The following is a 27,469-nucleotide window of genomic DNA, read 5'->3' on the forward strand; positions in this document are numbered from 1 at the left end:
AGGTCATCATTAACAAGTGATGGCCTTTGTGGGTTCTCATACCTGTTTTTTTCTGTTCTAGTTCTAAATGTACACGATTGATGTGGAGCCCAGTAACCACTCAGAGTCAGACAGACAGGAGTGTTACTGGCTGACCAGTAACCACTCAGAGTCAGACAGGAGTGTTACTGGCTGACCAGTAACCACTCAGAGTCAGACAGACAGGAGTGTTACTGGCTGACCAGTAACCACTCAGAGTCAGACAGACAGGAGTGTTACTGGCTGACCAGTAACCACTCAGACTCAGACAGAAAGGAGTGTTACTGGCTGACCAGTAACCACTCAGAGTCAGACAGGAGTGTTACTGGCTGACCAGTAACCACTCAGACTCAGACAGACAGGAGTGTTACTGGCTGACCAGTAACCATTCAGAGTCAGACAGAAAGGAGTGTTACTGGCTGACCAGTAACCACTCAGAGTCAGACAGACAGGAGTGTTACTGGCTGACCAGTAACCACTCAGAGTCAGACAGACAGGAGTGTTACTGGCTGACCAGTAACCACTCAGACTCAGACAGAAAGGAGTGTTACTGGCTGATCAGTAACCACTCAGAGTCAGACAGACAGGAGTGTTACTGGCTGACCAGTAACCACTCAGAGTCAGACAGACAGGAGTGTTACTGGCTGACCAGTAACCATTCAGAGTCAGACAGACAAGAGTGTTACTGGCTGACCAGTAACCACTCAGACTCAGACAGACAGGAGTGTTACTGGCTGACCAGTAACCACTCAGAGTCAGACAGACAGGAGTGTTACTGGCTGACCAGTAACCACTCAGAGTCAGACAGAAAGGAGAGGGAGTGTTACTGGCTGACCAGTAACCACTCAGAGTCAGACAGACAGGAGAAGGAGTGTTACTGGCTGACTCAGAGTCAGACAGACAGGAGAAGGAGTGAGCAATGCAACAAAGCTCTTTGGACATCCTTTACTTTGTCTGCTGATTCTGAGTTCATTTTATTTTATCTAAATCTAATCAAGCAGGTACAGTTGGAGTCAGAAGTTTACATACACCTTAGCCAAATATATTTAAACTCAGTTTTTCACAATTCCTGACATTTAATCCCAGTAAAAATTCCCTGTCTTAGGTCAGTTAGCATCACCACTTTATTTTAAGAATGGGAAATGTCAGAATAAAAGTAGAGAATTATTTATTTCAGATTGTATTTCTTTCATCACATTCCCAGTGGGTCAGAAGTTTACAAACACTCAATTAGTATTTGGTAGCATTGCCTTTAAATTGTTTAATTTGGGTCCAACATTTTGGGAAGCCTTCCATAAGCTTCCCACAATAAATTGGGTGAATTTTGGCCCATTCCTCCTCACAGAGCTGGTGTAACTGAGTCAGGTTTGTAGGCCTCCTTGCTCGCACAAGCTTTTTCAGTTCTGCCCACAAATTTTCTATAGGATTGAGGTCAGGGCTTTATGATGGCCACTCCAATTCCTTGACTTTGTTGACCTTAAACCATTTTGCCACAACTTTGGAAGTATGCTTGGGGTGATTGTCCATTTGAAAGACCCATTTGCGACCAAGCTTTAACTGATGTCTTGCGATGTTGCTTCAATATATCTACATAATTTTCCTCCCTCATGATGCCATCTATTTTGTGAAGTGCACCAGTCCCTCCTGCAGAAAAGCACCCCCATAACATGATGCTGCCACCCCCTCGCTTCACGGTTGGGATGGTGTTCTTCGGCTTGCAAGCCTCCACCTTTTTCCTCTAAACATAACGATGGTCATTATGGCCAAACGGTTCTATTTTTGTTTCATCAGCCCAGAGGACATTTCTCCAAAAAGTATGTTCTTTGTCCCTGGATCTTGTCCCTACGATCTTTTACTGTGGATATAGATAATTTAGCACGTGTTTCCTCCAGCATCTTCACAAAGTCCTTTGCTGTTGTTCTGGGATTGATTTGCACTTTTCGCACCAAAATACGTTAATCTCTAGGAGACAGAACGCGTCTCCTTCCTGAGTGGTATGACGGCTGCGTGGTCCCATGGTGTTTATACTTGCGTACTATTGTTTGTACAGATGAACGTGGTGCCTTCAGGCGTTTGTAAATTTCTCCCAAGGATGAACCAGACTTGTGGAAGTCTACAATTGTTTTCTGAGGTCTTGGCTGATTTCTTTTGATTTTCCCATGATGTCAAGCAAAGAGGCACTGCGTTTGACGGTAGGCCTTGAAATACATCCACAGGTACACCTCCAATTGACTCAAATTATGTCAATTAGCCTGTCAGAAGCTTCTAAAGCCATGACATCATTTTCTGGAATTTTACAAGCTGTTTAAAGGCACAGTCAACTTAGTGCATGTAAACTTCTGACCCACTGGAACTGTGATACAGTGAATTATAAGTGAAATAATCTGTCTATAAAAAAATGTTGGAAAAATGACTTGTGTCATGAACAAAGTAGATGTCCTAACCAACTTGCCAAGCTATAGTTTGTTAACAAGAAATTTGTGGTGGTTGAAAAATGAGTTTTAATGATTCCAACTTAAATGTATGTAAACTTCCGACTTCAACTGTATATAATAACGACATGAAGTTGAGACGTAGGTCCTGGGTGTTTTATTATCCCTACACCTAGTGTTGGCTATGTTGAGATGTAGGTCATAGGTGTTTCATTAGCCCTACACCTAGTGTTGGCTATGTTGAGATGTAGGTCCTAGGTGTTTCATTAGCCCTACACCTAGTGTTGGCTATGTTGCATCATGTCTGTATTGTACTGTATAGTATGACCCTACCTGGATATCCATTGCTGTCCATGTCCACATTGCCAGAGATTGATTGGCCGAACATCTGGAGGGTGGGGTTAATGCTCTGTCCAGACACTCTCTGCAATGAATGATATAAAACGTGAGATAGAACATATACATACATGCAAGCACACACACTGACCTGAAGACCAAACACTGCGAACACATTACTGTAGCAGTAGGGATCAGAGACATACCGTCTAAGCACCAGTCTGCTACCACTACTATAACAGACCACTGTCTGCTACCACTACTATAACAGAACACTGTCTGCTACCACTACTATAACAGAACACTGTCTGCTACCACTACTATAACAGACCACTGTCTGCTACCACTACTATAACAGAACACTGTCTGCTACCACTACTATAACAGAACACTGTCTGCTACCACTACTATAACAGAACACTGTCTGCTACAACTACTATAACAGACCACTGTCTACTACCACTACTATAACAGACCACTGTCTGCTACCACTACTATAACAGACCACTGTCTGCTACCACTACTATAACAGACCACTGTCTGCTACCACTACTATAACAGACCACTGTCTGCTACCACTACTATAACAGACCACTGTCTGCTACCACTACTATAACAGACCACTGTCTGCTACCACTACTATAACAGAACACTGTCTGCTACCACTACTATAACAGAACACTGTCTACTACCACTACTATAACAGACCACTGTCTACTACCACTACTATAACAGACCACTGTCTGCTACCACTACTATAACAGACCACTGTCTACTACCACTACTATAACAGACCACTGTCTACTACCACTACTATAACAGACCACTGTCTGCTACCACTACTATAACAGACCACTGTCTGCTACCACTACTATAACAGACCACTGTCTGCTACCACTACTATAACAGACCACTGTCTGCTACCACTACTATAACAGACCACTGTCTGCTACCACTGTCTACTACCACTACTATAACAGACCACTGTCTACTACCACTACTATAACAGACCACTGTCTACTACCACTACTAGAACAGACTGAATAAGGCTAGGATTGGAGAAGACTATTACATTTCACCTGATACTGTATCTCTGTATCTTTCAGTAGATAAAGCTGATGGACTGCTGATGGACCCTACTCCCTATGTAGTGCACTACTTTGACCTGGAACATATTGGCTAAGTAATGCCATTTGGGACTCACACTGTATAATGTTTCATGGGGCTAATATCCATTGTGGGGATCCTTTGTTCTGCATTTCCTCCAGTGTTTGTGTGAGTGTGTCTTGACATTAGATGAGTACTTTGTACTGGACTACAGGTTAATGAAAACACACTCCTGTGTTTGTGTGAGTGTGTCTTGACATTAGATTAGTACTTTGTACCGGACTACAGGTTAATGAAAACACACTCCTGTGGGAGTGTGTGTAAAATCTCCTCCCAGGATAACATTACCACCTGGGTCATTATAACACATTGGTCAGAGGTTGCTTCCAAAATGGAACCCTATTCCCTATTCAGTGCACATAGGGCTCTGTTGAAGAGTAATGCACTATAGGGAATAGGGTGTAATTGTGAATACTGCTGCTGTGTCAACATAGATGTAGCTGTGATCTTATCTTTATTGCTAACACAATACGGTGTGTTTGTGCGCGCTCACTAAACTAGAAATGAAAAACAGATGATGATGCACCCAAGGTGTTGATTACTTGTATCTAACCATTGAAAGTGTCTTTACCATAGAATATTTGGTGACGATTCCTGTGGCATCACCATGGTAAATGTAAACCGCTCCACCGTAGTCATCTTCTTTGGGTGCTCCTATGGCCACATCTAGAGAGAAGGAGAGAGAGAGAGCGGCAGAGAGAGAGAGAGCGGCAGAGAGAGAGAGAGCGGCAGAGAGAGAGAGAGCGGCAGAGAGAGAGAGAGCGGCAGAGAGAGAGAGAGCGGCAGAGAGAGAGAGAGAGAGAGAGAGAGGCAGAGAGAGAGAGAGAGGCAGAGAGAGAGAGAGAGGCAGAGAGAGAGAGAGAGAGAGAGAGGCAGAGAGAGAGAGATGCAGCGAGAGAGAGAGAGAGAGAGAGGCAGAGAGAGAGAGAGAGGCAGAGAGAGAGAGAGGCAGAGAGAGAGATGCAGCGAGAGAGAGAGAGATGCAGCGAGAGAGAGAGAGATGCAGCGAAAGAGAGAGAGAGAGAGGCAGAGAGAGAGAGGCAGAGAGAGAGAGAGAGGCAGAGAGAGAGAGAGGCAGAGAGAGAGAGAGAGAGAGAGGGAGGCAGAGAGAGAGAGCGGCAGAGAGAGAGAGAGAGAGAGAGAGGGAGGCAGAGAGAGGCAGAGAGAGAGAGGGAGGCAGAGAAAGAGAGGCAGAGAGAGAGAGAGAGGCAGAGAGAGAGAGAGGCAGAGAGAGAGAGAGAGAGAGAGGGAGGCAGAGAGAGAGAGAGGCAGAGAGAGAGAGAGAGAGAGAGAGAGGGAGGCAGAGAGAGGCAGAGAGAGAGAGGGAGGCAGAGAAAGAGAGGCAGAGATAGAGAGAGAGGCAGAGAGAGAGAGAGAGGCAGAGAGAGAGAGAGAGGCAGAGAGAGAGAGAGAGAGAGGGAGGCAGAGAGAGAGGCAGGGAGAGAGAGAGAGAGGCAGAGAGAGAGAGAGAGAGGCAGAGAGAGAGAGAGAGGCAGTGAGAGAGAGCACATTAAATGTTTTGTCCTAGCACTACACAGCTGATTCAAATAATCAAAGCTTGATGATGAGTTGGTTATTTGAATCAGCTGTGTAGTGCCAGGGTAAAAACCAAAACATGCACCCAGGGGGGGGGGGGGGGGGGCAGGACTGAGTTTGGGAAACCCTGTCTTGAAAGACAAGTGTTGTCAGTGCCCATAAACCCCAATATGATACCTCTGTGAGAGTGGAAACAGAACCATAAAGCTGAAGGCAAAATTATCATACTTCGACATGTCACCCATAGGTAGGGCTCTGGTCAAAAGTTGTGCACTATGCAAGGAATAGGGTGCCATTTGGGACGAAGACTATGTCCCCTTATCCTCCCTGGCAACAAAACCTGGAAATTGCCTTAAAAACAAAAACAGTTTTTCAGTGATATTGTTATAGCATGCCTCAGCGAAAAGTGAATGTTTTAAAACTGAATCATATCATGGATAAGGAAGTCTTCAAGGTTTATAATGTGATTTAGCAACATACATGTAGTCTACTAAGTACCTCATCATATTTATTTTACATGGTCAAATATTTAAAAAAAAAAGCTGAAAGAAATTCTGAAAGAAATTTAAACATACTGAATGTAATTGTTGGGTATAAAGTTATTGTATGGCTTATCTTTAACTTTTGTAGTGAATTCGTCTTATCTAAAAAGACGTAATCATATCGAGTGGAAATTGGCTACAGATTTTGATGCGGACATTCAAAAATCAGCATAAAAACAATATGCACATTTTCCCACCAGAGTTGTTTCCATCAAATTGACATAGTGCACTTAAAATAACTTTTGCGGTTAAATTCCCATGTACCAAATAAAAAAGCACAAGTTAAACAGGTTTTCATCGCATTTCAAACTCTACTGATGGTTTTGTCTCAAAAAAAGATGTGTTACAGTGCCTTGCGAAAGTATTCGGCCCCCTTGAACTTTGTGACCTTTTGCCACATTTCAGGCTTCAAACATAAAGATATAAAACTGTATTTTTTTGTGAAGAATCAACAACAAGTGGGACACAATCATGAAGTGGAACGACATTTATTGGATATTTCAAACAAAACGCCCAATTTTTCAGTTTTTGATTTGTTAAAAAAGTTTGAAATATCCAATAAATGTCGTTCCACTTCATGATTGTGTCCCACTTGTTGTTGATTCTTCACAAAAAAATGCAGTTTTATATCTTTATGTTTGAAGCCTGAAATGTGGCAAAAGGTCGCAAAGTTCAAGGGGGCCGAATACTTTCGCAAGGCACTGTATATAGCGAATGTGCCCACTCTGGTATTGGCAGCAGCTCGGGTATAGTCTACCTGATGAGATTATTATGGACTAAAAAAGCAAGATTATGTCAAACGGCAGCTAAGCATCGATCATCATGTCACCAGAATAAGACCCTCAATATTTATTGGAAAAGAGCATCAAGATCGTCACCTTGCACTTTCACCACCCTGTGAAGTTCATCAGAACATATTTCATCTGTAGCCTAATAAACTGTATGCTTTCCTGAGTTGAAGTGGGAGGAACACACAACATGTGTGTTGCAACTCCAAGTTTCATTTGATATGACGATTATTATATCAATATTTGCGCATAAAAGTGTTCACACCGCCATTTCTCGCATAATTAATTTTAGAGACACAAAAAGATCCCACCTTGTCTAGTGTATTTTGTTTTGTCAACATTTGGAAAGTTTACTGACCGATTTGCTGTTTCCATCTGGCCTATCGTGCAATTTTTTATCCAACATGTACTTTACTTGCGTAAAAAGTTAGTACACACCAGGATACAGAGTACATTTTTCAACTCCAGCCCTCAAACAACACTGCTAGTCGGTACGTCAGTGTTCTAACAGTAGATTCCTCATCAAATAAAGGGAGACAGTGTTACTGCCCTCCAGTCTATCACTAGATTCCTCATCAGATAAAGGGAGACAGTGTTACTGCCCTCCAGTCTATCACTAGATTCCTCATCAGATAAAGGGAGACAGTGTTACTGCCCTCCAGTCTATCACTAGATTCCTCATCAGATAAAGGGAGACAGTGTTACTGCTCTCCAGTCTATCCAGTATAACAGTAGATTCCTCATCACATAAAGGGAGACAGTGTTACTGCCCTCCAGTCTATCACTAGATTCCTCATCAGATAAAGGGAGACAGTGTTACTGCCCTCCAGTCTATCACTAGATTCCTCATCAGATAAAGGGAGACTGTTACTGCTCTGCAGTCTATCAGTAGATTCCTCATCAGATAATGAGAGACAGTGTTACTGCTCTGCAGTCTAACAGTAGATTCCTCATCAGATAATGGTGTTAATGTTCTCCAGGCTATCCAGTCCTGGCCTTAATTCAATCACAAACATTTAGACTATTCCAGTATGAAACACGCACCAAGAAAAATCTCTAGACTATTCCAGTGAGTGCCAGGAAAATAGGCTGGGTGTGTGTACGTTATATCTGGGGGTGTGTACGCTATATCTGGGGGTGTGTACGCTATATCTGGGGGTGTGTACGCTATATCTGGGGGTGTGTACACTATATCTGGGGGTGTGTACGTTATATCTGGGGGTGTGTACGTTATATCTGGGGGTGTGTACGTTATATCTGGGGGTGTGTACGCTATATCTGGGGGTGTGTACGTTATATCTGGGGGTGTGTACGTTATATCTGGGGGTGTGTACGTTATATCTGGGGGTGTGTACGTTATATCTGGGGGTGTGTACGTTATATCTGGGGGTGTGTACGCTATATCTGGGGGTGTGTACGTTATATCTGGGGGTGTGTACGTTATATCTGGGGGTGTGTACGCTATATCTGGGGGTGTGTACGTTATATCTGGGGGTGTGTACGTTATATCTGGGGGTGTGTACGTTATATCTGGGGGTGTGTACGCTATATCTGGGGGTGTGTATGTTATATCTGGGGGGGTGTACGTTATATCTGGGGGTGTGTACGCTATATCTGGGAGTGTGTGTGTGTGCTATATCTGGGGGTGTGTGCTATATCTGTGTGTGTGTGTGCTATATCTTGGTCTGTGTGTGTGCTATATCTGGGTGTGTGTGCTATATCTGGGTGGGTGTGTGTGCTATATATGGGTGTGTGTGTGTGTGTGTGTGTGCTATATCTGCGTGTGTGTGTGTGTGCTATATCTCTGTGTGTGTGTGTGTGCTATATCTGTGTGTGTGTGTGTGCTATTTCTGTGGATGTGTGTGCTATATCTGGGTGTGGGTGTGTGCTATATCTGTGTGTGTGTGTGCTATATCTGTGTGTGTGTGTGTGTGCTATATCTGTGTGTGTGCTATATCTTGGTCTGTGTGTGTGCTATATCTGGGTGTGTGTGTGTGCTATATCTGGGTGTGTGTGTGTGCTATATCTGGGTGTGTGTGTGTGCTATATCTGGGTGTGTGTGTGCTACATCTGGGTGTGTGTGTGTGTGTGTGTGTGTGTGTGTGTGTGTGTGTGTGTGTGCGTGCGTGCGTGCGTATGTGTGTGTGTGTGTGTGTGTGTGTGTGTGTGCTATATCTGGGTGTGTGTGGGTGTGCTATATCTGGGTGTGTGTGCTATATCTGTGTGTTTGTGTGTGTGCTATATCTGTGTGTGTGTGTGCGCGCTATATCTGGGTGTGTGTGTGTGTGTGCTATATCTGTGTGTGTGTGTGTGTGTGTGTGTGTGCGCTATATCTGGATGTGTGTGTGTGCTATATCTGGGTTTGTGTGCTATATATGGGTGTGTGTGTGTGTGTGTGCGTGTGCTATATCTGTGTGTGTGTGTGCTATATCTGGGTGTGTGTGTGTGCTATATCTGTGTGTGTGTGTGTGCTATATCTGTGTGTGTGTGTGTGCTATATCTGGATGTGTGTGTGCTATATATGGGTGTGTGTGTGCTATGTACATACACATGCGTTAAAGGGGAGTTGTGCTTCCCTCTCCATAAGATATTCCAAACAGAACGTCTCTGAGAGAAAAGCTTTTGTATGACTAGCTATATCACATTCCAGAAACATTGTCGACCAGACCACTTCTCATGAAAATAATTTAATATTCATGAGTGTGTCATCGAGAAGTTTGGTATTTGTGCAACAATGGTGGAGGTTGAAGGAGTGGACGCATTTTCATAAGCATACATTCTATACTTGAAAACACAGTGAGTCAGTTGAGAGATACTTACCTTGGTACCCATCGTCATCAATGTCTCCGATTGCAGTGATGCACTCTCCAAAGTGTGCACTGTAGGCATTATCACCATTTAAGAGTCCTACTTCCTCCATCACACCCTGCAATTAGAGTCAGACAGGGGTACGGTTAGGACGTTACACTGAGGAACGGTTATTACGTGAATCAACCCATAACTAAAGGGGAATGGTTATGACATGACACAACCCTTTACTTTAAAGGGCAATGGTTATTATAATATTTATTTATTTATTTAACTAGGCAAGTCAGTTAAGAACAAATTCTTATTTACAATGATGGCCTACCCCGGTGAAACCCGGATGACGCTGGGACAGTTGTGCGCCGCCCTATGGGACTCCCAATCATGGACGGTTGTGATACAGCCTGGATTCGAACCAGGGTATCAGTAGTGACGCCTCTAGCGCTGAGATGCAGTGCCTTAGACTACTGCACCACTCGGGAGCCTAACTAAAATACATCCATATTTTTCACTAAAAACTCAAATTACCAAACTCACCGTAAGAACCTCCAAGACTAGCTAGTTACAACATCCTAATGATAACTCACCGTAAGAACCTCCAAGACTAGCTAGTTACAACATCCTAATGATAACTCACCGTAAGAACCTCCAAGACTAGCTAGTTACAACATCCTAATGATAACTCACCGTAAGAACCTCCAAGACTAGCTAGTTACAACATCATAATGATAACTCACCGTAAGTACCTCAAAGACTAGCTAGTTACAATATCCTAATGATAACTCACCGTAAGAACCTCCAAGACTAGCTAGTTACAACATCCTAATGATAACTCACCGTAAGAACCTCCAAGACTAGCTAGTTACAACATCCTAATGATAACTAACCGTAAGAACCTCCAAGACTAGCTAGTTACAACATCCTAATGATAACTCACCGTAAGAACCTCCAAGACTAGCTAGTTACAACATCCTAATGATAACTCACCGTAAGAACCTCCAAGACTAGCTAGTTACAACATCCTAATGATAACTCACCGTAAGAACCTCCAAGACTAGCTAGTTACAACATCCTAATGATAACTCACCGTAAGAACCTCCAAGACTAGCTAGTTACAACATCCTAATGATAACTCACCGTAAGAACCTCCAAGACTAGTTAGTTACAACATCCTAATGATAACTCACCGTAAGAACCTCCAAGACTAGCTAGTTACAACATCCTAATGATAACTCGCCGTAAGAACCTCCAAGACTAGTTAGTTACAACATCCTAATGATAACTCACCGTACGAACCTCCAAGACTAGCTAGTTACAACATCCTAATGATAACTCACCGTACGAACCTCCAAGACTAGCTAGTTACAACATCCTCATGATAACTCTCCGTAAGAACCTCCAAGACTAGCTAGTTACAACATCCTAATGATAACTCACTGTAAGAACCTCCAAGACTAGCTAGTTACAACATCCTAATGATAACTCACCGTAAGAACCTCCAAGACTAGCTAGTTACAAGCATCCTAATGATAACTCACCGTAAGAACCTCCAAGACTAGTTAGTTACAACATCCTAATGATAACTCACCGTAAGAACCTCCAAGACTAGCTAGTTACAACATCCTAATGATAACTCACCGTAAGAACCTCCAAGACTAGTTAGTTACATCATCCTAATGATAACTCACCGTAAGAACCTCCAAGACTAGTTAGTTACAACATCCTAATGATAACTCACCGTAAGAACCTCCAAGACTAGCTAGTTACAACATCCTAATGATAACTCGCCGTAAGAACCTCCAAGACTAGTTAGTTACAACATCCTAATGATAACTCACCGTACGAACCTCCAAGACTAGCTAGTTACAACATCCTAATGATAACTCACCGTACGAACCTCCAAGACTAGCTAGTTACAACATCCTAATGATAACTCACCGTAAGAACCTCCAAGACTAGCTAGTTACAACATCCTAATGATACCTCACAAATAGAACAGGACCAAACACAGACAAAGTTAAGCAATCCCCACTTTTAAAGCAAATACTTTTCTTTAAGTTCTTAGCATTTGGTTAACCAGCTGGTCTGACATGGACAGATGAACAATCTATGGAGGTCATATAAACTCTTGCTGCACGGTATAGGCAGCCATGTTTACATACGGAGGGCTCGACACAGGTTGACTGGAGGACTAGAATATACTGTTCATTGCACATTTCTCATATTTTTCAGAAATCACATTTACAGAATTCCTAGCTGTAAGATTCCCTCCCTGGTCATTCCCTTCTGAATATCCTACAACTTCTGAACAACATGGGCCATTTCAGAAAGTTCATAACATTTTCGAACCCTATTCCCGTTCAAGCCAGATCTCAATCTTCCCACTCACGTTGCCTTTGCTGAGGTAGACAGAGACCTGTCCCTCGTCCCGTAGCGTGCTGTGCATGGGCGCTCCAACCAGCAGGTCCGAAAGGCCGTCCCTGTTCAGGTCAACTCCACATAATGAGGAGCCAAAGTAAGAGCCCATCTGGAAAATAAACAAGCACAGCCACACAGACAGACAGCATTGGGTCAGACATCACATCAGTGAAAATACATGACTTTGTATTAATCTTTTATATAATGTATAAAGCTATAGACGGACGTAGCACTGGTTAGTGGTTTCTTAGACAAACCCAGCACTGGTTAGTGGTTTCTTAGACAAACCCAGCACTGGTCAGATCACATAGTCAAGGACCGCTTTTCAACTAAAAATTAGTAATGGTGTTGATCTAGTATAATGTTGTATCTGTCATGTGAATTACGTGTGTATTTATTAGCCACAACTGAAGTTCCCACTGGAAAAAATATTCTCCTCTCCTCTCCTCTCCTCTCCTCTCCTCTCCTCTCCTCTCCTCTCCTCTCCTCTCCTCTCCTCTCCTTTCCTATATTCATTGCCTAGGAGGTCTGCTTTTCTGCATGCCATCAAGATATACATGCACTTTAGTTTCATCATCCTCTCCCTCCACAATCTGACTAGATTTATTTTCCCTTTCATATCTTGACCAACATTAACAGAATATTTACAAAACGTATCTTTATCTACCAAGATATACTTGTTATTTACGCTTAAAACCATGTGAATTGCCCTCCCTAGCTGTGTGGTTCCTGGCCAGACGAGGGATGTGTCCCAAATGGCATGTCTTTCCCTATATAGTGTACTACTTTTGACCAAAGCCCATGGGCTGTTGTTTGGAATGCAGCCCACAGCCTCCTTCCCTCCCATTAGCTAACCACTGCTGCTCTCTAAACATTACATAGACAGCATAAACAGTGTGGTTCTCCTGAGAAAACAAAGAACTAGCAGCCTGTCATGTTTCAGCGACACCGGCTGAACTAGCAGCCTGCCATGCTTCATCTACACCTGCTATGAACTAGCATCCTGCCATGCTTAATCTACACCTGCTATGAACTAGCAGCCTACCATGCTTCTTCTACAACAGCTTTGAACTAGCAGCCTGCCATGCTATGAACTAGCAGCCTACCATGCTTCTTCTACAACAGCTTTGAACTAGCAACCTGCCATGCTTCATCTACACCTGCTATGAACTAGCAGCCTGCCATGCTTCAGCTACACCTGCTATGAACTAGCAACCTGCCATGCTTCATCTACACCTGCTATGAACTAGCAGCCTGCCATGCTTCATCTACACCAGCTATGTGTACTCTACAACACATGGGGCCTGGTTTCCCAGACCCAGATTAACATTAGAGACTCTCCATTGAGCATGCTTTTTAGAACAAGACAAGGCATGTGGGGCCTGGGGCCTGGTTTCCCAGACCCAGATTAACATTAGAGACTCTCCATTGAGCATGCTTTTTAGAACAAGACAAGGCATGTGTCCATTATAACTCAAGTGTAGCACTATGTTATTTCTGATAACAAAGAATGCTAACAGATGCTTGAAGTGAACGGTAGTTCTTTGTTGCTCAGTTGGTAAAGCAAGGTGCTTGTAATGCCAAGGTAGTGGGTTAGATTCCCGGGACCACCCATCTGTAAAATGTATGATGCATGACTAAGTCACTTTGGGTAAAAGTGTCTGCTAAATGGCATATATTAAGAGTGATTACTACCGACACACTGGTAAATAAACAAAAATATGTCACTTATTTAGTAATGGTTAAAAAGCATAGTAGCTAACTGTGAACCTTCAGACACATACCATTGTCCCCGAGGCTTGAAAGATCTTCACCAAAGACACTCCATTGATTCTGAAAATGTAAACCTGGAGGGAAAGGAGTCAACAGCGTTAAAATACTGGTACGTTTCAGGTACACAGTACAAGTATGTACGTTAGAGGTACACATTACAGGTATGTACATTACAGGTACTCATTACAGGTATTTATGTTACAGGTACACAGGACAGGTATGTACGTTAGAGGTACACAGTACAGGTATGTACATTACAGGTACTCAGTACAGGTATGTATGTTACAGGTACACAGTACAGGTATGTATGTTAGAGGTACTCAGTACAGGTATGTATGTTACAGGTACACAGGACAGGTATGTAAGTTAGAGGTACACAGTACAGGTATGTATGTTAAGGGGACACAGGACAGGTATGTACATTACAGGTACACAGGACATGTATGTATGTTACAGGTACTCTGTACAGGTATGTATGTTACAGGTACACAGGACAGGTATGTACCACACCAATGCAATAACACAACAAAGGTATAACATTCCAGTACATACTTTCCCCCCTCCACTGTGTTGTGGAGCTCCTGCAGCCACATCTATGATGTTAGGAGAGGAGAAGTGTCCAGTAGTCACGGCATAGCCTGTAAAGTGTTGGTCAAACCGACAGTTAAAGTCGGTCAAACAGACAGACAGAGTTGGTCAAATGTGATAATTCACTGTTGCTCTTTGGTAGTATATGCCAAGTTACTGTAAAGCCTTACTTGTCAAACGGTTGATGTGAAAAAAAAAGCTGTATATGAATGTGATGGATTGAGTAAACTAATCAAAGACAGGATACATACCTAGATAACTGTATCTGTGTGAGTCAATGTCTTCTTTGTTGGGGTTGTAGAAGGTGTTGGAGGTCAGGTTGTAGACCTTAACTGTTCCTGTCCAGTAGTATGATCCTGGAGCTCCCATCACCACCAGCTCCTGATATGACCACAAACACACCATATTGACTCCCTGTCTCTCACAAAGTCGACCCAACGAAGTCACAATACATCAGAAAGAGAGACAGAGAGTAGACTGTTCAGCAATTAACTTAAGTGAAAATACTGGATCACACTTTAATGGATTGGCAAGACTTCATATTTGTATTTGTATTTATTATGGATCTCCATTAGCTGCACTCTTCCTGAGGTTCAGCAAAATTATGGCAGTTTATACAATTTTAAAACATTACAATAAATTCACAGATTTCAAAACACACCGTGTGCCCTCAGGCCCCTACTCCACCACTACCACATATCTACAGTACTAAATCCATGTGTATGTATAGTGTGTGTGTGTGTGTGTGTGTGTGTGTGTGTGTGTGTGTGTGTGTGTGTGTGTGTGTGCCAATGTTTGTGCTGCTTCACAGTCCCCGCTGTTCCATAAGGTGTTTTTTTTATTTGTTTTTAAATCTAATTTTACTGCTTGCATCAGTTACTTGATGTGGAATGGAGTTCCATGTAATCATGGCTCTATGTAGTACTGTGTGCCTCCCATAGTCAGTTCTGACCTTGGGGACTGTGAAGAGACCTCGGAGCTGTGTTCCAGTAGTTTAGACTGACAGCTCGGTGCATTCAACATTTCAATACCTATTACAAATAAAAGTAGTCGTTTCAGCCAGGAGAGATTGACATGCATATTATTAATATTAGCTCTCTGTGCACATCCAAGGGCCAGCCGTGCTACTCTGTTCTGAACCAATTTGCAATAAGTCCTTTTTTGTGGCCCTTGACCACACAACTGAACAGTAGTCAAGGTGCGACAAAACCAGGGCCCGTAGGACCTGCCTTGTTGATAGTGTTGTTAAGAAGGCAGAGCAACGCTTTATTATGGACAGACTTCTCCCCATCTTAGCTACTACTGCATCAATATATTTCGACCATGACAGTTTACAATCTAGTGTTACTCCAAGCAGTTTAGTCATCTCAACTTGTTCAATTTACACATTATTTATTACAAGATATAGTTGAGGTTTAGGTTTTAGTGAGTGTTTTGTTCCAAATACATTGTTTTTAGTTTTAGAAATACTGCAGCTCTTTGTTGAGTGTTGACTCATTTCAGTCACTGTAGTGTTGAGTCATTCACATACATAGAAACTCTGGCTTTACTCAAATGTCGTTAGTAAAAAAAAATAAAAGCATGGGGCCTAAACAGCTACCCTGGGGAATTCCTGATTCTAACTGGATTATATTTGATAGACTTCCATTAAATAACACCCTCTGTGTTCTGTTAGACAAGTAACTCTTCATCGACATTACAGGCGTAAAGCCATAACACATCAATTTTTCCAGCAGCAGACTATGATCGATAATGTCAAAAGCTGCACTGAAGTCAAACAAGACAGCCCCCAAAATCATTTTATCAGCTTGTTGAATGTCCTTCTCTAAAAGCATGCTGAAATTCTGTTGCACTTGTCAAATACACTTTTTTGCAGACGTTTACTAAGGGTTGGTAACAGGCTGATTGGTTGGCTATTTGAGCCAATAAAGGGGGCTTTACTATTCTTGGGTAGCGGAATGACTTTAGCTTCCCTCCAGGCCTGAGGGAACACACTCTCTTGTAGGCTTAAATTGAAGATGTGGCAAATAGGAGTGTTTAGTTTTAGTTTAGTTTATTAATTCAACCATTTTAAAAAACAAGCACACATAAAACTTGAAAAAAAACATACATGCACATGAATAAATCATTGAGGATAACACACAATAAAGTCTGGGACTTATTTCCATTGTGGCAATATTGTCTGCTATTATCCTCAGTAATTTTCAATCTAGATTGTCAGACCCCAGTGGCGCGTCATTGTTGATAGATAACAATAATGTTTTTCACCTCTTCCACACTGACTTTACAGAATTCAAAAGTAATTCTTGTCTTTCATATTTGGTCCGATATACATGGATGTCGTGTCAATGTTTGTACATGGCATGTCATCCCTAAGTTTGCTTATCTTGCAAATGACAAAGTCATTGAAGTAGCTTGCAATATCAGTGGGCTTTGTGATGAATGAGCCATCTGATTCAATAAATGAAGGAGCCTAGTTGGCTTTTTTCCCCAAAAATGTATATTGAAGGTGCCCCAAAGCTTTTTACTATCATTCTTTATATAATTTATCTTTGTTTCATAGTGTAGTTTCTTTATATTTTTCTTTAGTTTAGTCACATGATTTCTTAATTTGCGGCACGTTTGCCAATCAGTTGGGCTGCCAGACTTGATTGCCATACCTTTTGGCTCATCCCTCTCAACCATACAATTTTTTAATTCCTCATCAATCCAAGGGGATTGAACAGTTTTTACAGTAATTGTCTTAATGGGTGCGTGCTTATTGGTAACAGGAATAAGTAGTTTCATAAATGCATCAAGTGCAGCGTCTGGTTGCTCCTCATTACACACCCCAGACCAGGGCGCACTACTGTTAGACACGTCTTTAAATCACTCCAACAAAGTACAGACTCAGTACAAAGAGCATGGATGTATCACAAATGGCCCCCTATTCCCTATATAGTGCACCAATTTTGACCAGAGAGCTATGGGCCCTGGTCAGTAGCGACTATATATGGAATATGGAGTCATTTGGGATGCAGCCCATGTGGTCGAGTGCTAAACCATGTGAGCCTAACCACACTCCAGGTTAGGAGATGTTAACAAGCTACTGTAACTTAGTAACTCACTGTGAGCATGTGAGCCTAACCACACTCCAGGTTAGGAGATGTTAACAAGCTTGTGTAACTTAGTAACTCACTGTGAGCATGTGAGCCTAACCACACTCCAGGTTAGGAGATGTTAACAAGCTTGTGTAACTTAGTAACTCACTGTGAGCATGTGAGCCTAACCACACTCCAGGTTAGGAGATGTTAACAAGCTACTGTAACTTAGTAACTCACTGCAACCATGTGAGCCTAACCACACTCCAGGTTAGGAGATGTTAACAAGCTACTGTAACTTAGTAACTCACTGCGAGCATGTGAGCCTAACCACACTCCAGGTTAGGAGATGTTAACAAGCTTGTGTAACTTAGTAACTCACTGTGAGCATGTGAGCCTAACCACACTCCAGGTTAGGAGATGTTAACAAGCTTGTGTAACTTAGTAACTCACTGCAACCATGTGAGCCTAACCACACTCCAGGTTAGGAGATGTTAACAAGCTCGTGTAACTTAGTAACTCACTGCGAGCATGTGAGCCTAACCACACTCCAGGTTAGGAGATGTTAACAAGCTTGTGTAACTTAGTAACTCACTGCAACCATGTGAGTCTAACCACACTCCAGGTTAGGAGATGTTAACAAGCTACTGTAACTTAGTAACTCACTGTGAGCATGTGAGCCTAACCACACTCCAGGTTAGGAGATGTTAACAAGCTTGTGTAACTTAGTAACTCACTGCGAGCATGTGAGCCTAACCACACTCCAGGTTAGGAGATGTTAACAAGCTTGTGTAACTTAGTAACTCACTGCGAGCATGTGAGCCTAACCACACTCCAGGTTAGGAGATGTTAACAAGCTACTGTAACTTAGTAACTCACTGCGAGCATGTGAGCCTAACCACACTCCAGGTTAGGAGATGTTAACAAGCTCGTGTAACTTAGTAACTCACTGCGAGCATGTGAGCCTAACCACACTCCAGGTTAGGAGATGTTAACAAGCTTGTGTAACTTAGTAACTCACTGTGAGCATGTGAGCCTAACCACACTCCAGGTTAGGAGATGTTAACAAGCTTGTGTAACTTAGTAACTCACTGTGAGCATGTGAGCCTAACCACACTCCAGGTTAGGAGATGTTAACAAGCTTGTGTAACTTAGTAACTCACTGTGAGCATGTGAGCCTAACCACACTCCAGGTTAGGAGATGTTAACAAGCTTGTGTAACTTAGTAACTCACTGTGAGCATGTGAGCCTAACCACACTCCAGGTTAGGAGATGTTAACAAGCTACTGTAACTTAGTAACTCACTGTGAGCATGTGAGCCTAACCACACTCCAGGTTAGAAGATGTTAACAAGCTTGTGTAACTTAGTAACTCACTGTGAGCATGTGAGCCTAACCACACTCCAGGTTAGGAGATGTTAACAAGCTACTGTAACTTAGTAACTCACTGCGAGCATGTGAGCCTAACCACACTCCAGGTTAGGAGATGTTAACAAGCTTGTGTAACTTAGTAACTCACTGTGAGCATGTGAGCCTAACCACACTCCAGGTTAGGAGATGTTAACAAGTTTGTTTAACTTAGTAACTCACTGCGAGCATGTGAGCCTAACCACACTCCAGGTTAGGAGATGTTAACAAGCTTGTGTAACTTAGTAACTCACTGCGAGCATGTGAGCCTAACCACACTCCAGGTTAGGAGATGTTAACAAGCTACTGTAACTTAGTAACTCACTGTGAGCATGTGAGCCTAACCACACTCCAGGTTAGGAGATGTTAACAAGCTACTGTAACTTAGTAACTCACTGTGAGCATGTGAGCCTAACCACACTCCAGGTTAGGAGATGTTAACAAGCTTGTGTAACTTAGTAACTCACTGCAACCATGTGAGCCTAACCACACTCCAGGTTAGGAGATGTTAACAAGCTACTGTAACTTAGTAACTCACTGTGAGCATGTGAGCCTAACCACACTCCAGGTTAGGAGATGTTAACAAGCTTGTGTAACTTAGTAACTCACTGCGAGCATGTGAGCCTAACCACACTCCAGGTTAGGAGATGTTAACAAGCTTGTGTAACTTAGTAACTCACTGCGAGCATGTGAGCCTAACCACACTCCAGGTTAGGAGATGTTAACAAGCTACTGTAACTTAGTAACTCACTGCAACCATGTGAGCCTAACCACACTCCAGGTTAGGAGATGTTAACAAGCTCGTGTAACTTAGTAACTCACTGTGAGCATGTGAGCCTAACCACACTCCAGGTTAGGAGATGTTAACAAGCTACTGTAACTTAGTAACTCACTGCGAGCATGTGAGCCTAACCACACTCCAGGTTAGGAGATGTTAACAAGCTTGTGTAACTTAGTAACTCACTGTGAGCATGTGAGCCTAACCACACTCCAGGTTAGGAGATGTTAACAAGCTTGTGTAACTTAGTAACTCACTGCGAGCATGTGAGCCTAACCACACTCCAGGTTAGGAGATGTTAACAAGCTTGTGTAACTTAGTAACTCACTGCGAGCATGTGAGCCTAACCACACTCCAGGTTAGGAGATGTTAACAAGCTACTGTAACTTAGTAACTCACTGTGAGCATGTGAGCCTAACCACACTCCAGGTTAGGAGATGTTAACAAGCTACTGTAACTTAGTAACTCACTGTGAGCATGTGAGCCTAACCACACTCCAGGTTAGGAGATGTTAACAAGCTTGTGTAACTTAGTAACTCACTGTGAGCATGTGAGCCTAACCACACTCCAGGTTAGGAGATGTTAACAAGCTACTGTAACTTAGTAACTCACTGCAACCATGTGAGCCTAACCACACTCCAGGTTAGGAGATGTTAACAAGCTACTGTAACTTAGTAACTCACTGCGAGCATGTGAGCCTAACCACACTCCAGGTTAGGAGATGTTAACAAGCTACTGTAACTTAGTAACTCACTGTGAGCATGTGAGCCTAACCACACTCCAGGTTAGGAGATGTTAACAAGCTACTGTAACTTAGTAACTCACTGTGAGCATGTGAGCCTAACCACACTCCAGGTTAGGAGATGTTAACAAGCTTGTGTAACTTAGTAACTCACTGCGAGCATGTGAGCCTAACCACACTCCAGGTTAGGAGATGTTAACAAGCTACTGTAACTTAGTAACTCACTGCGAGCATGTGAGCCTAACCACACTCCAGGTTAGGAGATGTTAACAAGCTACTGTAACTTAGTAACTCACTGCGAGCATGTGAGCCTAACCACACTCCAGGTTAGGAGATGTTAACAAGCTACTGTAACTTAGTAACTCACTGCAAGCATGTGAGCCTAACCACACTCCAGGTTAGGAGATGTTAACAAGCTACTGTAACTTAGTAACTCACTGCGAGCATGTGAGCCTAACCACACTCCAGGTTAGGAGATGTTAACAAGCTACTGTAACTTAGTAACTCACTGCAACCATGTGAGCCTAACCACACTCCAGGTTAGGAGATGTTAACAAGCTACTGTAACTTAGTAACTCACTGTGAGCATGTGAGCCTAACCACACTCCAGGTTAGGAGATGTTAACAAGCTACTGTAACTTAGTAACTCACTGTGAGCATGTGAGCCTAACCACACTCCAGGTTAGGAGATGTTAACAAGCTACTGTAACTTAGTAACTCACTGTGAGCATGTGAGCCTAACTACACTCCAGGTTAGGAGATGTTAACAAGCTACTGTAACTTAGTAACTCACTGTGAGCATGTGAGCCTAACCACACTCCAGGTTAGGAGATGTTAACAAGCTCGTGTAACTTGGTAACTCACTGTGAGCATGTGAGCCTAACCACACTCCAGGTTAGGAGATGTTAACAAGCTACTGTAACTTAGTAACTCACTGTGAGCATGTGAGCCTAACCACACTCCAGGTTAGGAGATGTTAACAAGCTACTGTAACTTAGTAACTCACTGTGAGCATGTGAGCCTAACCACACTCCAGGTTAGGAGATGTTAACAAGCTCGTGTAACTTAGTAACTCACTGCGAGCATGTGAGCCTAACCACACTCCAGGTTAGGAGATGTTAACAAGCTCGTGTAACTTAGTAACTCACTGCGAGCATGTGAGCCTAACCACACTCCAGTATTTAATTATCTGAAGAAAACACGTCTTGTGCAAATAGTCTGGAAAAATCAGACTGAGGAAAAGGAAGTGTGAATGGAAGAACGTAGGGTTTGACTGATAGCCACGTTTCTGCAGTTAAGGCAAAATACGTTTTTATTTCCTTCTGACCCTATCCCTTTATAGGGGAGGAAAAGGCAAGGCTTAGAGCGTAACAGAGAGGTCAAGTCTGGTAAAGTCTGGTGAATTTCACCCAATATTTTAGAGAAATACAAGGCAGACCGTGTGAATACCTTTATCCAGAGCTGATGTTGAAGACTGCTGAGAGCCCAGCCTTGAAAACAGAGCCCAAACAGACGAAAAGCAGCTTCATAACAGTTTGAGTGTTGTCTGTAGGTGTGTATGGATGTGTTAGTGTGTCTGGATGTGTTAGTGTCCCCGGTGTGCGTCTGGTGTGTCCGGTGTATGTCTGGTGTGTCCGGTGTGTGGTGTGCGTGTCTGGTGTGTGTGTGTGCATCCGGTGTGCGTCTGGTGTATGTGTGTCTGGTGTGTGATGTTTGTCTGGTGTGTGTGCGTGTCTGGTGTGTGTGTGTGTGTGTGTGTGTGTGTGTGTGTGTGTGTGTGTGTGCATCTGGTGTGCGTGTGTGTGTCTGTCTGGTGTGTGTGTCTGGTGTGTGGAGTGTGCATCTGGTGTGTGTGTGTGCATCTGGTGTGTGTGTGTGCGTCTGGTGTGTGTCTGGTGTGTGTGGTATGCGTCTGGTGTGTGTCTGGTATGCGTCTAGTGTGTGTCTGTTGTGTGTTTGTGTCTGGTGTGTGTGGTATGCATCTGGTGTGTGTCTGGTATGCGTCTGGTGTGTGTCTATTGTGTGTGTGGTGTGTGTTTGTGTCTGGTGTGTGTGTGTGCGTCTTGTGTGTGTGTGTCTGGTGTGTGTGTGGTGTTTCTGGTGTGCGTCTGTTGTGTGATGTGCGTCTGGTGTGGTGTGTGTCTGGTGTGTGTCTGGTGTGTGTGTGGTGTGCGTCTGGTGTGGTGTGTGTCTGGTGTGTGTGTGTATGTGTGCGCACGTCTGTCTGGTGTGTGTGTGGGTGTGCGCGTGTGCGGTGTGTGTGTGTCTGGTGTGTGTGTGTGCGCGTGCATCTGTCTGGTGTGTGTGTGAATGGTGTGTGGTGTGCGTCTGGTGTGCATCTGGTGTGTGTTTGTGTCTGGTGTGTGTCTGGTGTGCGTCTGGTGTACGTCTGGCGTGTGTGTGTCCGGTGTGCGTCTGGCGTGCGGTGTGTGTCTGGTGTGTGTGTGTGCGCGCGTCTGTCTGGTGTGTGTGTGTGTGTGTGTGTGTGTGTGTGTGTGTGTGTGTGTGTGTGTGGGTGTTTGTGTGGGTGCGCATCTGGTGTGTGTGTGTCAGGTGTGTGTGTGTGTGTGTGTGTGTGCATCTGGTGTGTGTGTGTGTGTGTGTGTGTGTGTGTGTGTGTGTGTGTGTGTGTGTGTGTGTGAGTGTGTGTGTGTGTGTGTGTCTGGTATGTGTGTGTGTCTGGTATGTGTCAGTGTGTGTGTGGGTGTGTCTGTGCATCTGGTGTGTGTGTGTCGGGTGTGTGTGTGTGTGTCTGGTGTGTGTGTGTGTGTGTCTGGTGTGTGTGTGGTGTGTATGTCTGGTGTGGTGTGTGTGTGTGCTCATGTGTTTTCTCTACCATTAAAAGGTATACCAGACTGAAAGAGCAGCCTGAGATAACAGCAACACAAACAGAGCAGTACCACATGTATTAGAGGAAGAGAAGAGATGAACATGGAGAATGCACTGCCACTGACCTCAGTAAAAACGCCTGCTATCCCCGCTTGGCACGAGCCGTGCTCTTCCCCATACTTCTGCTTATAGTCTGCAAAGAAAAAACAAACCACAAATGACTTTGCTGTGTATCTGAGCCAGCATTTATACTCCACTTCTCCCTGCATTCCATATGGAGCTAGTCAAAGTCTTCAGCGCAGGCCAAGTCAAAATCTGGAAACTGGGGGAAGAAAGTTTGGTTACGTCCCACATGGCACCTTATTCCCTGTATAGTGCACTACTTTTGACCAGGGCCGTATGGGATCGCCATGGGCCATGATCAAAAGTAGTGCACTATATAGGGGATAGGGTTCCAATTGGAATGCATTAAAGCTGCAGAGTCTGCCTCTACGGGGTGGGGGTGGGAGAGCACTCTGCCTCTACGGGGGAGGGGAGCACTCTGCCTCTACTGGGGAGGGGAGCACTTTGCCTCTATGGGGTGGGGGGGGGGAACTCTGCCTCTTGGGGTGGGGAGGAGAACTCTGCCTCTTGGGGTGGGGAGGAGAACTCTGCCTCTTGGGGTGGGGAGGAGAACTCTGCCTCTTGGGGTGGGGAGGAGAACTCTGCCTCTTGGGGGGGGGGGGGGGGGGGGGTCTCTGCCTCTTGGGGGGGAGAACTCTGCCTCTTGGGGGGAGGAGAACTCTGCCTCTTGGGAGGGAGGAGAACTCTGCCTCTTGGGAGGGAGGAGAACTCTGCCTCTTGGGAGGGAGGAGAACTCTGCCTCTTGGGAGGGAGGAGAACTCTGCCTCTTGGGAGGGAGGAGAACTCTGCCTCTTGGGAGGGAGGAGAACTCTGCCTCTTGGGGGGGAGGAGAACTCTGCCTCTTGGGGGGGAGGAGAACTCTGCCTCTTGGGGGGGAGGAGAACTCTGCCTCTTGGGGGGGAGGAGAACTCTGCCTCTTGGGGGGGAGGAGAACTCTGCCTCTTGGAGGGGAGGAGAACTCTGCCTCTTGGGGGGGAGGAGAACTCTGCCTCTTGGAGGGGAAGAGAACTCTGCCTCTTGGGGGGGAGGAGAACTCTGCCTCTTGGAGGGGAAGAGAACTCTGCCTCTTGGGGGTTAGGAAAACCCTGCCTCTTGGGGGGGAGGAGAACTCTGCCTCTTTGGGTGGGGAGGAGAACTCTGCCTCTTGGGGTGGGGAGGAGAACTCTGCCTCTTGGGGTGGGGAGGAGAACTCTGCTTTGGGGGGGGGGGTATATGTGAGTTTATGTGTATGTTTCTGTGTTTCTGTGTGTGTCTTTCTGTGTATGTGTTTCTTTATATGTGTGTGTGTGTTTCTGTGTCTGTGTGTGTTTCTGTGTCTGTGTGTGTTTCTGTGTTTGTTTCTGTGTCAGTGTGTGTGTTTCTGTGTCAGTGTGTGTTTCTGTGTGTGTGTGTTTCTGTGTCAGTGTGTGTGTGTCAGTGTGTGTGTGTCAGTGTGTGTGTGTGTGTGTGTGTGCCTAGTTGCTTGGCAGGAGTTGCTCCGTGCGATTGGCGGCAAGTGCAGAAAGGAAGACACTAAAAAATCTCCCTTGAAAGAGGAACTCACTTGGCTGAATCAAAACAAATCATTTCATTTAATCATGTGTCTGAGTCCCAAATGGCACATCATTCCCTATATAGTGCACTACTTTTGATCTTGGCCCATAGTCAAAAGTAGTGCACCATGGGTCATGATACTTGTATAGGAAATGCTTTTCTATAGATCCTTTTTCAAACCACCTGCATTGTGTTAGAATGTACAAGGCCTATAAATTACTTGGAGGGCAGAGAAACCTGACAGTGGACCAATTTAATAAACAGATTTTTATTTTATTTAACTAGGCAAATCAGTTAAGAACAAATTCTTATTTACAATGACGGCCTAGAAACAGTGGTTTAACTGCCTTGTTCAGGGGCAGAACAACAGATTTGTACCTTGTCAGCTCGGGGATTCGATATAGCAGCCTTTTGGTTACTGGCCCAACGCTCTAACCACTAGGCTACCTGCTGCCCCAGTAGGAAGGTATTGATCAGAATCTGTATCTCTCCTAACATGGTAAAACAGGGTGGTCCCAGGCTGTAGCCCTCCTAACATGGTAAGACAGGGTGGTCCCAGGCTGTAGCCCTCCTACAGGTGAGTAGGTAATGCATACTCTACAGCCTATAGTATTGTATCTGGGGCCATATTCACAAAGAATCTCACAGTAGGAGTGCTGATCTAGGATCAGTTCTGCCTTTTAGATAATAATGAATATCCAAGATTACCACTCCTACCACTTCTACTCTGAGACGCTATTTGAAAATGGGCCTCTCACTACCAAGACGTCATTGTAAATATGAATATTGTTCCTGATTCGACTGGTTAAAAAAAGTTTAATAAATGAATAAATTCAGTCTGCAAATATTCTTAAACGCCTTGAAAAACACCAGACCAATAGTGTTTTCAACACAGCTTCCTTTTTTTCTTCTTTTTTTTATTTATTTTTTTATTTTATTTTACCCCCTTTTTCTCCCCAATTTCGTGGTATCCAATTGTTGTAGTAGCTACTATCTTGTCTCATCGCTACAACTCCCGTACGGGCTCGGGAGAGACGAAGGTTGAAAGTCATGCGTCCTCCAATACACAACCCAACCAAGCCGCACTGCTTCTTAACACAGCACGCATCCAACCCGGAAGCCAGCCGCACCAATGCGCCGGAGGAAACACCGTGCACCTGGCCACCTTGGTTAGCTCACACTGCGCCCAGCCCGCCACAGGAGTCGCTGGTGCGCGATGAGAAAAGGACACCCCTACCGACCAAGCCCTCCCGAACCCGGGCGATGCTAGGCTTTTTAACATTAATTAAAGGTATATTTCATAGAAATCTGTAATCACTGGACAGGTACTTTAAAGGTTGATGTTTGTGCAAAAACGCACAAATAACAGCTTGAAACTGTATAACTCAGGGGTGGGCAATTCCAGTTCTCGAGGGCCTGATTGGTCTCACAGTTTTGCCCCAGCCCCAGCTAACACACCTGACTCCAATAATCATCTAATCATGATCTTCAGTTTAGAATGCAATCTGATTAAATCAGCTGTGTTTGCTAGGGATGGAGAAAAAGTGTGAGACCAATCAGGCCCTGGAGGAGTGGAGCTGCCCACCCCTGGCATAACTGATCAATGCACCATCATACCAGCCTATTTATTGCTTAAGACCCCCAAATGGATGAATAAGATATTTGGATACAGAAGTGCCATTTCTTACCGATCTCTACAGCTTCCATTCAATCCTGTGAAATGACGTCAACACATACTGGAGGAGTTACTGGCTAGCTTCAAATGGCTATGTTCCCCCATCCCCGTGGCAATTTAGTCTATGGAGGGAATACACATTCCTACATCTCTAACTCAATTAGCTAAACACTAGCTAGGTTTCCATCCAAATTGGCTACAGATTGTCATGCGAAAACTCTAAAAACTGCATAAAACAATATATTCCTACCAGAGATGTTTCCATCTAATGGAGGTGTTGCAGATAAAAGGCTGTGGGTGATGACGTAGTGCACATACAAATACCTTTGCGGTTAAATTCCAGCATAACTTATAAAAAGTCACAAGTTAAACGGGTTTCCATCGCATTTCAAACTCTACTGATGGTTTTGTCTCAAAAAATGATGTGTTATATAGCGAATGTGCCCACTCTGGTATTGGCACGTGTGCTCTAGCCAACAGCTCGGGTATAGTCTACCTGATGAGATTATTATGGACTAAAAAAGCAAGATTATGTCAAACGGCAGCTAAGCATCGATCATCATGTCACCAGAATAAGACCCTCAATATTTATTGGAAAAGAGCATCAAGATCGTCACCTTGCACTTTCACCACCCTGTGAAGTTCATCATATGCTTTCCTGAGTTGTAGTGGCATGACCTTACAATTTCATTCACTTGACTTTAAGTTTACTTCAATATGATGTTTATTATATCAATATTTGCACATAAAAGCTCCCAACGTTTCTTGCATAATTAATTTTACAGATACAAAAAGATCCCACCTTGTCTAGCTTATTTTGTTTTAACGACATTTGGAAAGTTCACAGAAAAATGTTCTGTTTCCATTAGTCCTGTCGTCATGACAATTTTTATCCGACAT

General features: G+C 43.9%; 1 protein-coding gene across 1 annotated transcript in view; it reads right to left on the reverse strand.

Annotated features, from left to right (window-relative positions):
* Positions 1–27,469, reverse strand: part of LOC110503039 (integrin alpha-9) — a 160,592-nt gene that overhangs the window by 108,157 nt on the left and 24,966 nt on the right. The window contains exons 5-12 of the mRNA XM_036960871.1: positions 23,364–23,431; positions 14,655–14,784; positions 14,368–14,453; positions 13,827–13,889; positions 12,014–12,151; positions 9,640–9,745; positions 4,525–4,619; positions 2,784–2,874 (exon numbers count right to left, since the gene is read on the reverse strand). Of these exons, the coding sequence (XP_036816766.1) occupies positions 2,784–2,874; positions 4,525–4,619; positions 9,640–9,745; positions 12,014–12,151; positions 13,827–13,889; positions 14,368–14,453; positions 14,655–14,784; positions 23,364–23,431 (777 nt within the window). The remainder of the gene's footprint in view (positions 1–2,783; positions 2,875–4,524; positions 4,620–9,639; positions 9,746–12,013; positions 12,152–13,826; positions 13,890–14,367; positions 14,454–14,654; positions 14,785–23,363; positions 23,432–27,469) is intronic.

The sequence above is a fragment of the Oncorhynchus mykiss genome, chromosome 23, assembly GCF_013265735.2.
Source record: "Oncorhynchus mykiss isolate Arlee chromosome 23, USDA_OmykA_1.1, whole genome shotgun sequence".
Taxonomy (NCBI): Eukaryota; Metazoa; Chordata; class Actinopteri; order Salmoniformes; family Salmonidae; genus Oncorhynchus; species Oncorhynchus mykiss.